General features: G+C 42.4%; 1 protein-coding gene across 2 annotated transcripts in view; it reads right to left on the bottom strand.

The window, feature by feature from the left end:
* Positions 1–17,282, bottom strand: part of SH2D7 (SH2 domain containing 7) — a 77,452-nt gene extending 60,170 nt beyond the window's left edge. Inside the window, exon 1 of one of the 2 annotated variants that reach the window (XM_073619166.1) lies at positions 17,140–17,282. In XM_073619166.1, coding sequence (XP_073475267.1) covers positions 17,140–17,195 — 56 coding nt within the window. In that variant the 5' untranslated portion in view covers positions 17,196–17,282. Of the gene's footprint in view, positions 1–4,659; positions 4,946–17,139 lie in introns of those variants that run through there. The other variant, XM_073619165.1, reaches the window with a different exon arrangement.
* Between the last annotated feature and the right edge of the window lie 1,543 nt (positions 17,283–18,825).

Genomic DNA, 18,825 nt, shown 5'->3' with positions numbered 1-18,825 from the left:
CTACAAAAAGTGTAGCTGCCGACTTTTAACAAACACACTCGCCTGTCCCACGGTCCAGCGATAAGGGCACACGAAGCCCCACTCCTCTCCCCCTCCTCTCCATGGCACCGGCATTGTAACTGTGGGCGCCCTGCTGTGGCTTCACAGCCGGGCACGCACTGCGCATGCGCGAGCCGCGCTGCACGCTGTGAATGGCCGGGCAATCTTCTGGGACCCGTGAAGTGTCCCAGAAGATTGCAGGGAGGGAGGGGGGAGAGGTGAACTTCCTTCCGACGCCACGGCGCCAGGGGAAGAAGTGGGGGCTGGGTGCCTGTCAAAACTGGGTACCCTAATTTGTAAACCAATAAATGCTGCGCTATCCAAATGCGATCATATGGCTGTCACATTCAATATAAATCCCAAAATATAGTGCTCTGATGTGCAATCCTAAACAGTAAGTGCCATACTGCAGTTATAAATTGCAATCTAATGCTAAAATACCAATGATAGACCTATGCAATTAAAAATTGCAATCACATGCGATAATGCTGCAATCCTATGCAGTCAATACAATACATGTGTTGCGATCCTATGCAGTTGGAATATTGCAATCTTGTGCTATATTACCAATGATGATCCTATGCGATTAAAAATTGCAATCATATGCAATAATGCTGCAATCCTGTCCTGCGTGTGAGACGGTCTAGAGGTCTCAGCAAAGGAGAGGACACATCAGTACAGCAATTTTTATTGTTTCTGGCTCATACAGGATGGTGCACTTTAGCATCTATAACATGTGAGTACCCTATGTATAGGGAAGATTGTTAATTATATTTTAAATACATTTTAAACGGAATCACACTATTGAGCTTCCTCTGTTTTCTATATGGACACATGTGCAAGTAACCAGCCAAGGATCTGAATGCTGACCATAAACCCAGAGGTGGTTTAAAAGCGTGGTTTGACCAAGCTTGGGTGCAAGGTCACACGCTCTAAGGTGAGCGCATACACCAAAGGGGAGCACAAGAGTGGACACAAGCACCTGTTGTTTATCAACTTTATGAGAAGGAGAAGAAAGTACTAGTTAGGAGTGGACTTTTATGTTGTGGTTTCAATGGCACATTAATGCATAACTAGTTTTGCACAAGAGTACTTTAAGCACGATACATGTGTTTTTTATAGTAGTAATTGAATGTGGATGCACTTTTTATATAGAGCTGTATATAGTCACTTTAATTGTTACTGGAATTATTGCATATGTTCATTTTTATCACATATGATTGCAATTTTTAATCGCATAGGATTATCATTGGTATTATAGCACAAGATTGCAATTTCCAACTGCATAGGATCGCAATATATGTGTTGCGTTGACTGCATAGGATTGCAGCATTATCGCATATGACTGCAATTTTTAATCACATAGGATCATCATTGGTAATATAGCACAAGATTGCAATTTCTAACTGCATAGGATTGCAGTACATGTATGGCATTTGCTGCATAGGATTGCAACACTTCACAGCACTATATTTTGGGATTTATATTAAATGTGAAAGCCGTATGATCGCATTTGAATAGTGCAGCATTTATTGGTTTACAGATTAGATTGGCACGAACATATGGGACATGATCAATGCTAGCAGCTGTCTTTAACTACTCTAATTGGATCTTTACATGGTAGCTTGCAAGAATTTGTTTGTTTCTTAGAAAACTGGGTACCCGCTCCCCCCCAAAAAAATGACATGGCCAAATGTGGGGTCACCAGTACTTAAAGCGGAAGTTCCATTTTTGGGTGGAACTCCACTTTAAGTTGAGTATAGTCATTACAAGCATGTTATGCCTTCATTTGTGCCCACCATCCCTGGTTGGTTTTGATGGTCTAGTTTGATTGTTAAGAGTTTGCTGTACCTATTTTGTATGAACGCCACTATTGTTTGTTATTCTCAAACTATGTCTCACCTGCGTTGCTTGCAAGTTCTACCTACATTTGCCATAAAAGTTACATGGCTGTACTGTTCTGTATTTGTACTTACAGTAAAACTGGACATAGATGTTTTAAATCTTGGCTGGTTCAGCAGGGACCAGCCGAGATTCGAACTATCTATACGCAGGATAATTGTACCTAAGGTGATCCATTGATCTACTTGGGTACAACCAGCATGTCGTGTGATGGGAGAATCATGCTATTTCCTTTCCTGCAACCTGTAGCAACATCTATGGATGGCCTAGACCCTTAATAGAAGGATTTAAACAGGAAAAAAAAATTGAAGGGTCCTAGGTTATATTAAGCATATATGTGGATCTGGACACAAATGACGCTAAAATTATTCATTCACCAGAAATATTGACATTTTGATTTTTGACACATTAATCTTCTTTGTACTAATAGGGTTTATTCAGAATATGTGAAGTGTTCTAAGTTATAAAAGAAATATCTGACTTCAACATTTTTCTGTCTCTACTGTATTTACAGTACTGTGCAAAAGTTTTAAACATGTGTGAGAAAATAATGTAAAGTACAAATGCTTTTAAAAATATTTATTTTACTTGTTTATTTCTATCAATTCAAAAGTGCAGAGTGAGTGAACAAAAGAAAGCTCTAAATGAAATCAATATTTGAATTTAGCTTCAAAACAGCATCAATACTTTTAGGTATACTTGCACACAGTTTTTGAAGGAAATCAGCAATAGTCAGCAATATGTTTAAATTTTTAATTCCTTTTCAAATTCAAAGTCAACTTGATTTCAATTTTGGTATTGAATTTGATTCAAATTTGAATTCAGATGAAATTTTGTTTCATTATAATTTATTTTGGATTTGTTTAAATTTGTTTCTATTGTGGTCCGGAAATTCGGATATATCCAAAAATCGAACAATTAGTCCGAATTACAATTCGGAACGAAACTAACTTGTTGCTCAGATCTACATACACAAAAATATCAAACCATTTCATGAATCCTGAAAATTACTAAGGCGCAAAGTAAAAAGATTTCTCATATACAGTGGGGAAAAAATTATTTGATCCCCTGCAGATTTTGTAAGGTTGCCCGCTTACAAAGAAATGAAGGGTCTGTGATTTTTATCATAGGTGTATTTTAAATGATAGAGACAGAATATCAACCAAAAATCCAGAAAAAAAAACACATAAAACAAAATTCTATAAATTAAGTTGCAGTTCAGTGAGTAAAATAAGTATTTGACCCTCAAGCAAAATATAACTTAGTACTTGGTGGAGAAACCCTTGTTGGCAAGCACAGAGGTAAGACATTTCTTGTAGTTAGTTACCAAGTTTGCACACTTGTTAGGAGGGATTTTGGTCCACTCTTCTTTACAGATTTTTTCTAAATCCTTAAGGTTTCTTGGCTGTCTGTTTCTTGGCAACTTGAAGTTTCAGCTCCCTCCATAAATTTTTTTTAGGATTAAGGTCTGGAGACTGACTAGGCCACTCCGTGAACTTATTGTGTTTCCTCTTGAGCCACTCCTTTGTTGCCTTAGCAGTATGTTTTGAGTCAATGTCATGCTCAAAGACCCTTTTACGACACATCTTCAGTGTTCTGGCTGAGGGAAGAAGGTTCTCATCCGAGATTTTATAATACATGGCTCAGTCCATGGGCCCCTCAATGCAGCAAAGTCGGCCTGTATCTTTAGCAGAGAAACAGCCTAAAAGCATCATATTTCCACCTGCGTGCTTGACTGTAGGGATGGTGTTCTTAGGGTCATAGTCAGCATTTTTCTTTCTCCAAACACGGCGAGTCGAGTTAATACCAAAGAGCTAAATTTTGGTCTCATCTGACTACAGCACTTTCTCCCAATCCTTCTCTGAATCATTTAGCTGTTCATTGGCATGACTGTAAATGTGCCTTTTTAAGGAGGGGGACTTGCTGCGTTTGGAGGAAGAAAAATGCTGACTATGACCCTAAGAACACCATTCTTACGGTCAAGCATGGTGGTGGAAACATCATGATGTGGGGCTGTTTCTCTGCTAAAGGTACAGACCAACTTTGCTGCATTGAGGGGCCAATGGACAGAGCCATGTATTGTAAAATCTTGGATGAGAACCTTCTTACCTCAGCCAGAACACTGAAGATGTGTCGTGGATAGGTATTTCAGCATAACAATGACTTTAAACATACCGCCAAGGCAACAAATCCTATAGAAAATTTATGGAGGGAGCTGAAACTTCAAGTTGTCAAGCGACAGCCAAGCAATCTTAAGGATTTAGAAAAGATCTGTAAAAAAGAGTGGACCAAAACCCCCTGAGATGTGTGCAAATAAATGTCTTGCCAACAAGGGTTTCTCATCCAAGTACTGAGTCATGTTTTGCTTGATGATCAAATACTTATTTTACACACTGAACTGCAACTCCATTTAAAACATTTGTATCGTGTTTTTTCTGGATTTTTGGTTGATTTTCTCTCTCTATTGATTTAAAATACACATATGATAACAATTATAAACCCCTAATTTCTTTGTAAGTGGACAAACTTACAAAATCTGCAGGGGATCAAATAATTATTTTCCCCACTGTCGTACTTGTCATTGTAGTACCTCAGGCCCATTTTAGTATTATTTACTTTACTTTAAGAGAAACTATAATGGTTTTGGGTTCAATAATAAGAATCAGCAAAGTCATACCTATAATATTATATAATGATCTTGATATGACACACACTTACCTCCTTGACATGAGCCCATGGAACCAGTCAGGAAGGCTACCCCCTGAATGCTGCTTCACAGTCAAATCTATTCCATTAGGACCTAGTGGGTTTTTTCTGTCATTTTTAGACATTCCGGACTGAGTGGTGGACTGCTACAAACAGACTGAACCGTGAACTGGCACAAGATATATATGCTGGTATCATGTAATTTGCCTATTTCACTTCTGCATCACGACCAGGTGAGTTTCAACACACCTATTGTTTTGCAACAAAGCATCATAAACGGAGGAACAAACATGAATATACCAGTCCTTCAAGTTATTTAACAGCAGTACCTGACAATGTTAATTGATTTGAAAACAAGAACAAATGTATCTCATTGTATAAAGCTTTTAATTGCGCAGACCGCTTTTCATGCATGCAAAAAAGCGTGACATAAAAGTCAAATGGAAATATTTTTCTTTCCAATACTTCTGGGAGTAATGGAAAATTATTATAGTACATTGCATTTTTATTAGTAGTATAAAATATATATTTCTAGCAGTATTAGGCCCCTTTCACACTGGGGCGGTTTGCAGGCGGTATTGTGCTAACAATACCGCCTGCAAACCGCCCCTAAACAGCCTCCGCTGTTTGTTCAGTGTGAAAGCCCGAGGGCTTTCACACTGAAGCGGTGCGCTGGCAGGACGGTAAAAAAAGTCCTGCCAACCGCTTCTTTGGAGCGGCGAAGGAGCGGTGTATTCACCGCTCCTAAACCGCTCCTGCCCATTGAAATCAATGGGACAGCACGGCTATACCGCGGTAATACCGCGGCTATAGCCGCGCTGTACGAGCGGATTTAACCCTTTTTCAGCTGCCAGCGGGGGTTAAAACCGCACCGCTAGCGGCCGAATACAGCCGCAAAAACGACGGTAAAACAGCGCTAAAAATAGCGCTGTTTTACCGCCGCCGCCCCCACCGCCCCAGTGTGAAAGGGGCCTAAGTATAATTATTATGATATGCTATTAGTATGTTACAAGTATGTTTACATATTCTCTGCAGAGTCACAACAGTATACAGGTCCTCTTTAGATCAGAAAGCCAACCTGTAGGCAGGTTGCTTACAGTATGTTAGTTAGGCAGTTGGCTGGCCCAGGCTGGGGAGGAAGGTTAATATTCTGCACCTCCTGGGCTTTTGTGACCTAGCCTATCTGCCCTATAATAAAAATAAGGGAGAAGGCTAGGTTCTGGAGCTTCGGCCTGCTCAGGAAGATGCCATGCTTGCTTTGAAGCACCAAAGGGGGGACTGCTGCACCCAGCTGTCTGTTGGAAAGCACCAGATGTCTGGAGAAATGCCAAGCCTCGGGAAACAGAATCCTGTGCAGCCTAGTTAAGTTTCTTTAGGGAATGTTGCATGGAATTGTTTATGTTAGACCGTGCCTCAAAATGTTCAGGTAAAGTTGAATCAACTGTTCTAAGCCTGGTCTGAAGTCATTTAAAGGGGTGTATGGAGGTTCTTGGTGTATGAAAGGACTAGGGTCAGTAAAGCACATATGGGGTATGAAGCAAAGCCACTACAAAAGATTTACTTGGCAAAAGTAGCAAGAGGGGTCATGCAGTTGTTGGGTTACCAAGAACTAGTGCAAGGTACATTGAAGCCAGTTGGGAAGTGTGGTACCTGGTGTGGTCATCTGGTAGCGAGGGGTCGGTGATCTGCCTCCCTCCCCAGCAGTTGGTTTTCCAAAGCAACTGGGACCAAACTTGCATATTGGAGACCCATAGCCAGATGATACGGGAGAGAAGGAGTTAAGAAGTGCACGCATGAGGTCTGCGCTAAACGCATGGCAGGGCCCTATCTGTCACTAGGAGGGAGGTGGCAGAGATACACTGGACTGGTGGAGAGGGCATGGGCTCAGCAGTGTCCCTCCTAAATGTAACATACAGAAGGAAAGTATGTGCAGCGACACAGGACAGCATGCTACAGAGGGACTCTGTGTATTTAATTACTGCACACAGTGTGCGGCTCATCTGTAAGTCGGGAAACCGACATAATGTATGATTTTCACATGAACTCGGTCTCTGCCTGGTTGATGAACGTGCTCCACGCAAAAGGTACCCCCATGTGCAAGGCTAGTGGCCCTATCCTCAAACCTATAGAAGAGGAACAGTGGACCTAGATGTGCAGTTTTTTTCCTTATAAACACAGTTTGTGGGTGGGTGCAGTGTGGTGCAGCAGCAATAACACACAGAGGCCAGGTGCAGTAAGTAGAACTTGTATTGAAATAAAGGCAAAACAGTTCACAACAACCAGGTGGGGAGGGCCCAACTGGGAACACTCACTGATACCAACAGCATGTAGCGGAGCATTTACAGTCAGGTCCATAAATATTGGGACATCAACACAATTCTAATCTTTTTGGCTCTATACACCACCACAATGGATTTGAAATGAAACAAACAAGATTTGCTTTAACTGCAGACTTTAATTTCAGGGTATTTACATACAAATTAGGTGAACGGTGTAGGAATTACAATGGTTTGTATGTGTGCCTCCCACGTTTTAAGGGACCAAAAGTAATGGGACAATTGGCTGCTCAGCTGTTCCATGGCCAGATGTGTGTTATTCCCTCATTATCCCATTTACAAGGAGCAGATAAAAGGTCCAGAGTTCATTTCAAGTGTGCTATTTGCATTTGGAATCTGTTGCTGTCAATTCTCAATATGAGATCCAAAGAGCTGTCACTATCAGTGAAGCCATCATTAGGCTTAAAAAACAAAACAAAACCATGAAGGAGATAGCAAAAACATTAGGTGTGGCCAAATCAATTGTTTGGAACATCCTTAAAAAGAAAGAACGCACCAGTGAGCTCAGTAACACCAAAAGACCACGGAAAACAACTGTGGTGGATGACTGAAGAATTCTTTCCCTGGTGAAGAAAACACCCTTTACAACAGTTGGCCAGATCAAGAACACTCACCAGAACACTCACCAGGATGTAGGTGTATGTGTGTCAAAGTCAACAATCAAGAGAAGACTTCACCAGAGTGAATACAGAGGGTTCACCACAAGATGTAAACCATTGGTGAGCCTCAAAAACAGGAAGGCCAGATTAGAGTTTGCCAAACAACATCTAAAAAAGCCTTTACAGTTCTGGAACAACATCCTATGGACAGATGAGGCCAAGATCAACTTGTACCAGAGTGATGGGAAGAGAAGAGTATGGAGAAGGAAAGGAACTTCTCATGATCCAAAGCATACCATCTCATCAGTGAAATCATTGGACGGCGCTTCACAGTGCAGATGGACAATGACCCAAAGCATACTGCGAAAGCAACCAAAGAGTTTTTTAAGGGAAAGAAGTGGAATGTTATGCAATGGCCAAGTCACCTGACCTGAATCCGATTGAGCATGCATTTCACTTGCTGAAGACAAAACTGAAGGGAAAATGCCCCAAGAACAAGCAGGAACAGTTGCAGTAGAGGCCTGGCAGAGCATCACCAGGGATGAAACCCAGCATCTGGTGATGTCTATGCTTTCCAAACTTTAGGCTGTAATTGACTGCAAAGGATTTGCAACCAAGTATTAAAAAGTGAAAGTTTGATGGATGATTGTTAATCTGTCCCATTACTTTTGGTCCCTTAAAAAGTGGGAGACACATATACAAACTGTTGTAATTCCTACACCGTTCACCTGATTTGGATGTACATATCCTCAAATTAAAGCTGAAAGTCTGCAGTTAAAGCACATCTTGTTCAATTAATGTCTAATCCATTGTGGTGGTGTATAGAGCCAAAAAGATTAGAATTGTGTCGATGTACCAATATTTATAGACCTGACTGTATCATCTGTCTGCAGGGGCGGAATGCGACCTGGCTGTCCTGTGCCCAAATGGGAAGATGTCCAACGAGACTGCAAAGCCCTAAGCTCTCCCTATTCATCTGGAACCTTTCCCTGCTGTTAATACTGTCCCTGACAGATGGATGACCTGTCCCTACACTAGCCACACATTAATGCACGCCAAACTCAGGGGCCAGGGTCTTAAATAGACTCTGTCACACCAAAGTCGGCCCCCAGAGTCACATGGGCGACCAGCATCCAATTGAATCACTGCCCTAGTGACTCAGGAAACCATAGAGTAACCATGTTGTCCATGGCTTCCTCTTCCTCTGCATTGCTGCTGTGGTTGAGCTCACCTGTAGGGGAGACAACAGACTGCATCTGCCTGTTACTTCTCATATGCGTGTAAACAACACATTATATGGGTACATAGCGTATATATACTTCTATGCAAATTCCAAGCAGTATAATATTTATTATTGTAATGGGTAAGCGCAGATTGATTCTGGTTGTCTTAGCGCCCTCATTTAAATGGGAAGTTTAAATAATAAAAAAGTTTTCTAGCAAAGCGAAATACTGAGACTGTCTCAGAGGTCATTGAGAACCACAAGTGCTGTGCAGAGGGACCACACTAATTTCAAATTTCACAAAGTGCTAGTGATGGTGGCATTAATTGGTCTGGAATGGCAATTTTGTAAATTTGTGTTCATTTTATATACATTTTTTGTGCATTTAACCATTAGGTAGGGCTCTGGGCTTCTTTTTACAACCTCCCCGGGCCACCCTTAGCTGCTTTGTTGAAAAAAAAAAAGCCTGTTGCTTAAAGCTGAATTCCAGGAATTATATTTTTGGCATAATGGAGGGCTGCTGGGGTTGCTGCAATCACTGTACTAGTGAGCGCTATATGCAGCAAGGTTCTATGCAAGCAGCTTACCCTCTGCACACTTGCCACAGAAGGTTGTCTTGGCACCCCTATCATTTATAAAATGCCTTAATTTTCTTAATATCTATAAGGCATATTCTGGGCGAGGTGGAGACATCACCGTCAACTTATTCTATAATTCCTGGAGTTCAGCTTTAAGCCTCGGTTCACACTGCATGTGAAAACAGGAATCATACCCGATTGCTGTGCAAACTACATGTTATTCTGTGCAGTGCGATTTGAATCCATCATTTTGTATGGCTGAAATCGCATCGCATCTGCACGAAAAAGGTGAAGGCACCTTTTTTTTTTTTTTTTTGCCGCTCTGAAATCAGATCTGATTCAGGCAAATGCACTGCATTCTGCGACCTGCTTTCGGGGTGTTGTTAACTTTTAATTGACACCCACAGCAGATTGCATGAACACAGTGTGTTTACTATGCGATGCAGGAAGCACAGCAATTCCTGTGTGTTTCCCCCATTGCATCATTATGAACTGGCCCTGAAGGAGAACTCCACATTCATAAAAATAATTATTTATAGCATATACAGTGGGGACGGAAAGTGTTCAGACCCCCTTAAATTTTTCACTCTTTGTTATATTGCAGCCATTTGCTAAAATCATTTAAGTTCATTTTTTTTCTTCATTAATGTACACACAGCATCCCATATTGACAGAAAAACACAGAATTGTTGACATTTTTGCAGATTTATTAAAAAAGAAAAACTGAAATATCACATGGTCCTAAGTATTCAGACCCTTTGCTGTGACACTCATATATTTAACTCAGGTGCTGTCCATTTCTTCTGACCATACTTGAGATGGTTCTACACCTTCATTTGAGTCCAGCTGTGTTCGATTATACTGATTGGACTTGATTAGGAAAGCCACACACCTGTCTATATAAGACCTTACAGCTCACAGTGCATATCAGAGCAAATGGGAATCATGAGGTCAAAGGAACTGCCTGAAGAGCTCAGAGACAGAATTGTGGCAAGGCACAGAACTGGCCAAGGTTACAAAAACATTTCTGCTGCACTTAAGGTTCCTAAGAGCACAGTGGCCTCCATAATCCTTAAATGGAAGACCTTTGGGACAACCAGAACATTTCCTAGAGCTGGCGTCCGGCCAAACTGAGCTATCGGGGGAGATGAGCCTTGGTGAGAGAGGTAAAGAAGAACACAAAGATCACTGTGGCTGAGCTCCAGAGATGCAGTCGGGAGATGGGAGAAAGTTGTAGAAAGTCAACCATCACTGCAGCCCTCTGCCAGTCGGGGCTTCATGGCAGAGTGGCCAGACGGAAGCCTCTCTTCAGTGCAAGACACATGAAAGCCCCATGGAGTTTGCTAAAAAAAAAACACCTGAAGGACTCCAAGATGGTGAGAAAAAAGATTCTTTGGTCTGATGAGACCAAGATAGAACTTTTTGGCCTTAATTCTAAGCAGTATTTGTGGGGAAAACCAGGCACTACTCATCACCTGTCCAAAACAGTCCCAACAGTGAAGCATGGTGGTGGCAGCATCATGCTGTGGGGGTGTTTTTCAGCTGCAGGAACAGGACGACTGGTTGCAATCGAGGGAAAGATGAATGCGGCCAAGTACAGGGATATCCTGGAAGAAAACCTTCTCCAGAGTGCTCAAGACCTCAGACTGGGCCAAAGGTTTACGTTCCAACAAGACAATGACCCTAAGCACACAGCTAAAATAATGAGGGAGTGGCTTCACAACAATTCCGTGACTGTTCTTGAATGGCCCAGCCAGAGCCCTGACTTAAACCCAATTGAGCATCTCTGGAGAGACCTAAAAATGGCTGTCCACCAACGTTTACCATCCAACCTGACAGAACTGGAAAGGATCTGCAAGGAGGAATAGCAGAGGATTCCCCAAATCCAGGTGTGAAAAACTTGTTGCATCTTTCCCAAAAAGACTCATGGCTGTATTAGATCAAAAGGGCGCTTCTACTAAATGCTGAGCAAAGGGTCTGAATACTTAGGACCATGTGATATTTCAGTTTTTCTTTTTTAATAAATCTGCAAAAATGTCAACAATTCTGTGTTTTTCTGTCAATATGGGGTGCTGTGTGTACATTAATGAGGAAAAAAATGAACTTAAATGATTTTAGCAAATGGCTGCAATATAACAAAGAGTGAAAAATTTAAGGGGGTCTGAATACTTTCCGTCCCCACTGTTAAATTGTTACACAAAGCATTTTAAAATGAATAGTTATTAAAAAATAAACTTTCCTTTTTATTGTGAAATTTCTGTAATTTTCCAAAAATTTTCAAAAAAATTCAATACAATATGGCAACTTGTAGGTGTAGCGCTGGTAGATTTCTGATCTACCAACTGATAGGTAAATTTAGTGAATTGCTCGTTAGGGGAGTTAGATTTGCCTCAGCTTGGCTGATGTTGCGTGTGGTTCCACACTGAGCCGGTGGGTGTCGCTGTTACCATTGGCTGGGGTTGGAAAGGCAACGTGTCAAAGCGTATGGGTGCTCCTCCCGGAGACAACTCGATGGAGATGGTCCTCCGTGCTGCATTCTGGGAGAGGGTATTTATGGGACAGACGCCATGTTTTGGGGTTCGTTTTTCAGCCACCTACTGGCCCTCCTGGTGTTAGAGGTATGCGTTAGAGTGCTACCTCGTGGTCCTCCGTTCCGGAGGCCCGCGCCACTGTGGTGCGTGGGTGGGCCCAGAAGCATGTCTGGGGCCTACCACAGCAGCCGAGGAATGGTCCTGAGCTGTCTATCCAGAGTGAAGAAGCTGGACAACCGAGGAGATCCCAGGGGAGGACCCATCATGGAAGGATCATGCAGAGTGCTGGTCTGGAGAGGGGCCTGGTGACTCGGTTGGAGGACGTATCCTAAAGTAGTTCTACAGCAAAGTACTGCCGGGTTGGCTTAGAGGTCCAAGTACTGTGTCTGACATTCACCGCAAAGTTTAATACATCCTGTGGCAGAGAATTGTACGGATTTATTTCAAGCAAGTCTGTGGCAGAGACTTTTGTTCGTGCTACGTACTGGCTGCTAGGCAAGTGAGAGAGGCCTATCCAGGCGAGCAAAGATTGTGTCCCACAAGGGGACTGCATCCAATTACAATATTCAACTTTAAAGGACATTCTCAAGAATCCTAAAGAAAGGTATTTGAGCTTCCCTGTAGCTTCCATCCTGCCTCTTTCCTGCTACTTCCTTCATTACTTGGTTCAATAAAGCATTGAAAACGTATTCAAGTGTTGGTGCTTTTATCGTCCAGAGGTAAACTCAACAGAACCCTAGACCCAGTGCCGGTGAAGCAGGGGTGTCAAGAGTGAAGGTAACAAGCCCGCTTAAACCAGCAGCTCCACCGAGAGTTAGTGCTACATAGGCTTTCTATATAGAACACCCCAGAATTTTCCTTTTCTGTTTATGTAATTGTCTCAGATGTCTGCACCAAGTTAAAAGTAAAGTTTAGGGAATTTTTATTTTGGTAAGACACTGCACTTCCTACTGTTTAGGGCTGCTTTCACACTGAAAGCGCCAGCCATTAGTGCTAAAGCGTCGCTCGTTTTAGCGGCGCTTAAGCGCTGTTTAAGCAACGCTTTTGTGCCGCATTTCGGCTGCTAGCAGGCGCTTTTGACCCAAAAAAAGGGTTAAAAACTCCCATTTTGCAGAACTTTCAAATCGCTTTTAAAGCTTGTTTATTCCAATGGACAGGGCATTTTGGGAGCACTGTATTTAGCAAGCGTCCCTTAAGCACACAGCCCCCCACTGAAATGAATGGGAGACAGTTTTCAGGCGCTTTGCAGAGGCTATTTCTAACACTAAATTGACTGAAAACCACCCCGGTGTGAAAGGGGTCTAACTGTCTTGAAAGGGATGGAGCTTTCCTCATTAAAATAATGCCAAGTGCAGAAGGTGGTTATAATGAACCAGACTCTCCCATTTATTAATCAATATAGGAATCAAACAGCTTCTTCTTCAGAACAGAAAAAGTTAAGAATCTTCAACAAAGTTTGGTAAAATCGATGTGCATTGATCATCCAGAGATATTTGTTTTACAAAATAGCTTTACTGCATGTAAACCCTAATGCCGCGTACACACGGTCGGACTTTTCATCTACAAAAGTCCAACGGACGCCGACGGACTAAAGCTGGCTGGTAATCCGATCGTGTGTGGGCTTCTCCGGACTTTCAGCAGACTTTTTCAGCCTCAAATCCGACGGACTTTAGATTTGAAACATGCTTCAAATCTTTACGTCGTAACTACGACGGACCCCGAAATCCGCTCGTCTGTGTGCTAGTCCGACGGACAAAAACCCATGCTAGGGCAGCTATTGGCTACTGGCTATGAACTTCCTTATTTTAGTCCGGTGTATGTCATCACGTACGAATCCGTCGGACTTTTGTGTGGTCGTGTGTAGGCAAGTCCGTTCGTTAGAAAGTCTGCTGCAAGTCCGCCGAAAGTCCGCCGGAAGTCCGCCGGAAGTCTGTCGGACAGGCTGTCGGACTTTTGTAGACGAAAAGTCCGACCGTGTGTACGCGGCATAACAATGAACTTCTCCTAAATTTTCCCTTTTGTTCTGATAAACACACATTTGAAACTTTTTTGTTATATTTCTTTGATAAGTTGAAAAAAATACTTGTTGATCTTACAGGAAATCCTGTGAAGTGATAGCTTCCTGTGTTCTCTGCCTGTACTGACTATTATCATTTACATTGTTCTCTGAGAACAACAGAACCACATCCTTCTAAGTTATAGACGGTAGGAGAGGGGAGGGGTTTCATAGTAATCTTGTTTGTATTGTTTTGAAACAGAAGGACAAGTGTCATTCTAGAACTGGAAGTCTGTTACTGATTATATCACCAGATAAAAATAAAGAAAAAAAATGGAAAAAAAGACAACTAATGCAGCCACCACACCAAAGGACTGGTAAGCTTAGCTGCAACATATTCAATTTTTGTTTTTGGGTTTAGTTATGCTTTAAAGCGGTTGTAAAGGTATTTTTTTTTTTTTTTAAAAATAACAAACATATCATACTTACCTTCACTGTGCAGCTCGTTCTGCACAGAGTGGCCCCGAACCTGGTCTTCTGGGGTCCCTCGGCGGCTGTCTCAGCTCCTCCCCGCAAGCATTTACCACCTTCATGCGAGCTCCCTCGCATGGTGGTGAGTGCTTGCGGGCGCGCTCCCGTGATACAGCCGGCGGCTATAGCCGCTCGCTGTATCACTCGGCCCCGCCCCCCGGCGCGCCGCGTCATCGGATGTGATTGACAGCAGCGCGAGCCAATGGCTGCGCTGCTTTCAATCCATCCACTGCAGCCAATCAGCGACCAGGCTGAGCTGCAGCGAAGATGACAAGAACGTGCAGCGAAGATTCGAGGCGTCAGGTAAGTAAAACGGGGGGGCTGGGGGCGGCGGTACTGTCAAAAGTTTTTTCACCTTAATGCATAGAATGCATTAAGGTGAAAAAATTTTTACCTTTACAACCCCTTTAAAGAGGTGTTCTACCTCTGGAATTTTTTTTTAAGTCAGCAGCTACAAATCATGTAGGGCACAGGCTCATGTTGCAAATAATGTCTGTTTATTGTAGTATTAAGGAGATAAAATCAATACACTCACATGCATAGGTGAATTATAAGCATTGACATGGAAATTTATAAATAGGCAACTCCTATCCTCATATTTATTAGTGGTTCCAAGTTAATAATAACTACTGCAGTAGGGAACAGACACCAAAGATACACTCCGCATCTTTCCAAATAACTGTTCTGCCCTATTATGACGCAATTGGAGGTTTTTATACACATGATTACGTAGGTATCACATCAATATTACAATTGTACGTTTATGGTAATATCTCTCTAAAATCTCTTACATTTTTCCCATTTGTACACAACACATGCATATCATTCTCTCACTTTCTTTTAACTCTTTAATATTTCCCTACTTAAATTCTGCTTTCCTTATTTTGTTCTGATATCCTTTGCATCCCATGTACTGTAATCCCATACTTCACATACTCTAGCTTCTATGATTCTATGATCAGACGGGCAGCCATAGTGCTCATACCATCTTCCCTCTCTGACAACATATAAAGTATTCTGTTTTAACCCTCATTTCTCTGTTTTAACTTTATAAGTTGTAGTGTCTGACCCCAAATTCATCCCACAACTTAACATCAAAATGTCCCTTTCTGTCTAGTGTTGTCACCCTTGATCCATCCTTCTCACATAGATAGCTGTTTCTCTAGCTGTTTACTCTGCATGATTCTTAGTCCCTGTGGACTTTGGTAACCCAGTTACCCATTGTGGATCCCTGTCCACTCGAACCATTTATCTAGGGGCTCAGTATAGGCGGAACCGCAGCTTCGGTTCATATATTTTATAGCGCTCCTCTTGCGCTGGGCATTTTTGAGGGTCTCTTACCCTTCATTCCCTTACTTAATTTAATGCCCATAATGACCGGCCAGTCTTCTCTCTTCTCTACTTGTGCCTATACCTTCTTGTCTCTAAACTACTTTATCTAGCAGATGTACTACATATACTTGAGGGTCTCTTTGTTTAGACAAAGTTACAGACAAGACTGTAAAGGAAATGTGGAAGTTCTATATATAATTGTATCCAATTTGTATGTATTGCACACTGCCCTCAATGTGCACACGGCACTAATAATGTTTTCATTACATGTTTGCATTCTTTTGAGTTCTGATTTTTGTCTGCCTATGTTACGCCCCTTGTTACCATAAACGTACAATTGTAATATTAATGTGATACCTACGTAATCATGTGTATAAAAACCTTCAATTGCATCATAATAAAGCAGAACAGTTATTTGGAAATATGCAGAGTGTATCTTTTGTGTCTGTTCCCTACTGCAGTAGTTATTATTAATTTGGAAGCACTAATCAATATGAGGATAGGAATTGGCGATCTAGAAATTACCATGTCAGTGTCAAACAATTCCTCCAATGAAGAACCCTGAACAGGGTCACATCCGAGTGCCGAGGTAGATGAGATATCCACAAGATGGATGGATGGGCTGGCCCATCAAGCAGCTGCTGACAGGCCGCAAGTGAGCCACTCACTGACTCCAAGAAAGGCTGGTCAGGAGAGAGCTGTGGACACCTCCAACACTTGGCCCAGGGAGATCTCAGATGGAACAAGCTGACAGGGGATGCTGTGTGGTTGCCAGGACAACGCGTTTCAGAGGGCATGGCCTCCTTCCTCAGGTCCGCCCTGTGTTGTCCAGGGAGCTCGTTGGGGGGCCTCCCTGAACCAAGTGTTGGAGGCGTCCACAGCTCTCTCCTGACCGGCCGTTCTTGGAGTCAGTGAGTGGCTCGCTCGCGGCCTGTCGGCAGCTGCTAGATGAGCCAGTGTCTGTGGAGCCAGCCCATCCATCCATCTTGTGGATATCTCATCTACCCTGGCGCTCGGATGTGACCCTGTTCAGAGTTCTTTATTGGAGGAATTAACGCTTATGATTCACCTATGCTTGTGAGTGTATTGATTTTATCTCTTTTATACTACAATAAATAGAAGTTATTTGCACCATGAGCCTGTGTGCTCATATTCCCTTATGTTTTCACAGCTATCAGTTTCCCATTGATCACTGAGCTGCAAGGAGTGTGGTGTCGGATAGACTTTCATATTAACTCTTTCCACTGATGAATTCCTTGGTCAGTGTGTTCCTGGTTAGGACTCCATACGTTTTAGCACAAAGACTATTGTTTTGTTTCATTTTTACAAATCATGTAGCTGCTGACTTTTAATACATAGACACTTACTTGTCCAGGGAGCTGCGATGTCGGCACCCCAGCCGATTTTCAGCTGCCTCTGCCATCTCCACTAAGGGAAACCAGCAGTGAAGCCTTTCGGCTTCACTGTCAGTTCTGTAAGCCTGCTGCGCTTTCTAACGGCTTGGCAGCAGGGGAAGGAGGAGGGGGCCGAACTTCAGAGGGACGGCGCCACGGCACTGTCTCCTAGAAGTAGGAAAGGGTATCTGTCAAAAACACAAATAGGCAGAGATTCCTCTTTTGGGTGGAACTCTTTATGCTCCAATTTACACACAGGTGATTGAGTCAGAAGATTGCATCATCCCATTCCAGATTCTGCTGTGCCAGGCAGGGAATGCAGATGAAGCTGTCCAACAAAAGTGACAATGAAAGGCTTAATGCACACGAAGCACTAAAAATGCTGATTTTAGGGGTGTCAGGCATTATTTTTTTCTACTTCTAAATGGACCTTCATGTTAGCCTATGTGTCCATGCACACATTTAGAGGCGTTTAGAGGCAGGGGTGTTTAAAGGAAGAAAAACAACACTGCCAGCATGTCCAGGAACAGCAGCGTTTTGGCAGAAAAAACACAATTTGTCACGTGTCAAAATGTGTCTGAACGCAAATTGACTCTAGGCGTATTTAGTCCTTGAGCATTAAAGTGATTCTAAAGGCAGAAGGTTTTTTTTTATTGTAATGTTTTCTATGCATCAAGATAAAAAACCTTCAGTGTGCAGCAGCCCCCCTAAAACTTACCTGAGGCCCATCTTGATCCAGCGATGTGCACGACTGCCTCGGCCATCCGGGACACTCCCTCCTGTTCGGCTGAGACACAGCAGTGGCGCCAATTGGCTCTAGCTGCTGTCAATTAAAGAAGTTTGCCAATCAGGAAAGAGAGGAGGTGGGGCCAAACCATGTCTCCTTGTCTGAATGAACACACAAAGCTGCGGCTCCGGTGCTAGACAGGAGGGAGGGGCCAAGAGAGCCAGCGCGGAACCCAAGAAGAAGAGGATCGGGGCTGCTCTGTGCAAAACCACTGCACAGAGCAGGTAAGTATAACATGTTTGTTATTTTTAAAGAAAAAAACAAGACTTTAAAATCACTTTAGTTCATTTCAATGGGCAGAATAAATAATTATTCTGGCCAACTAGATGAATTAATGCCCAAGCGCCTTAGGCACCTAAACGCATCAAGTTTACACACACACCAAGCGTTTTTTGTGCCAAAAACCTGCAGCAAATGTCCTGTGTGCATGGAGCCAAAGGGGATGGCACAAACTATAACAGGCATGCTTCCAATGATCACCTTTTATTCCCAACATTTGAACCTTTTTTCTCAAAATGCGACTCAACAGTTTTATAGATATGCCACGTATACATGGTCGGAATTTCCGACAGAAAAAGTCCGATGGGAGCTTTTCATTGTATATTCAGACCGTGTGTATGCCCCATCAGACTTTTTCCGTCGAAACTTCAGACGGACTTAGATAGAGCTTTATAATGCTAGAATAATGAAGTTGTTTTGCTGCTGATATTCACACAGAGTTCTGACAAACTTATTTCTTTATTATTTCTCATGATCTCATGAATAATCTTTTATTTTTTTAAAGTCAGATCTCCATAATAATGTTTAGAATTAATTTTTATAGTCATCTTTTTTTTTTATTATTAAAAAATTATTTAGACGTTGTCTGGCAT

The sequence above is a fragment of the Aquarana catesbeiana genome, linkage group LG03 (assembly GCF_042186555.1).
Source record: "Aquarana catesbeiana isolate 2022-GZ linkage group LG03, ASM4218655v1, whole genome shotgun sequence".
Classification (NCBI taxonomy): domain Eukaryota; kingdom Metazoa; phylum Chordata; class Amphibia; order Anura; family Ranidae; genus Aquarana; species Aquarana catesbeiana.
The sequence above is the reverse complement of the archived record's forward strand: the minus strand, read 5'-3'. Positions and strand labels throughout refer to the sequence as shown.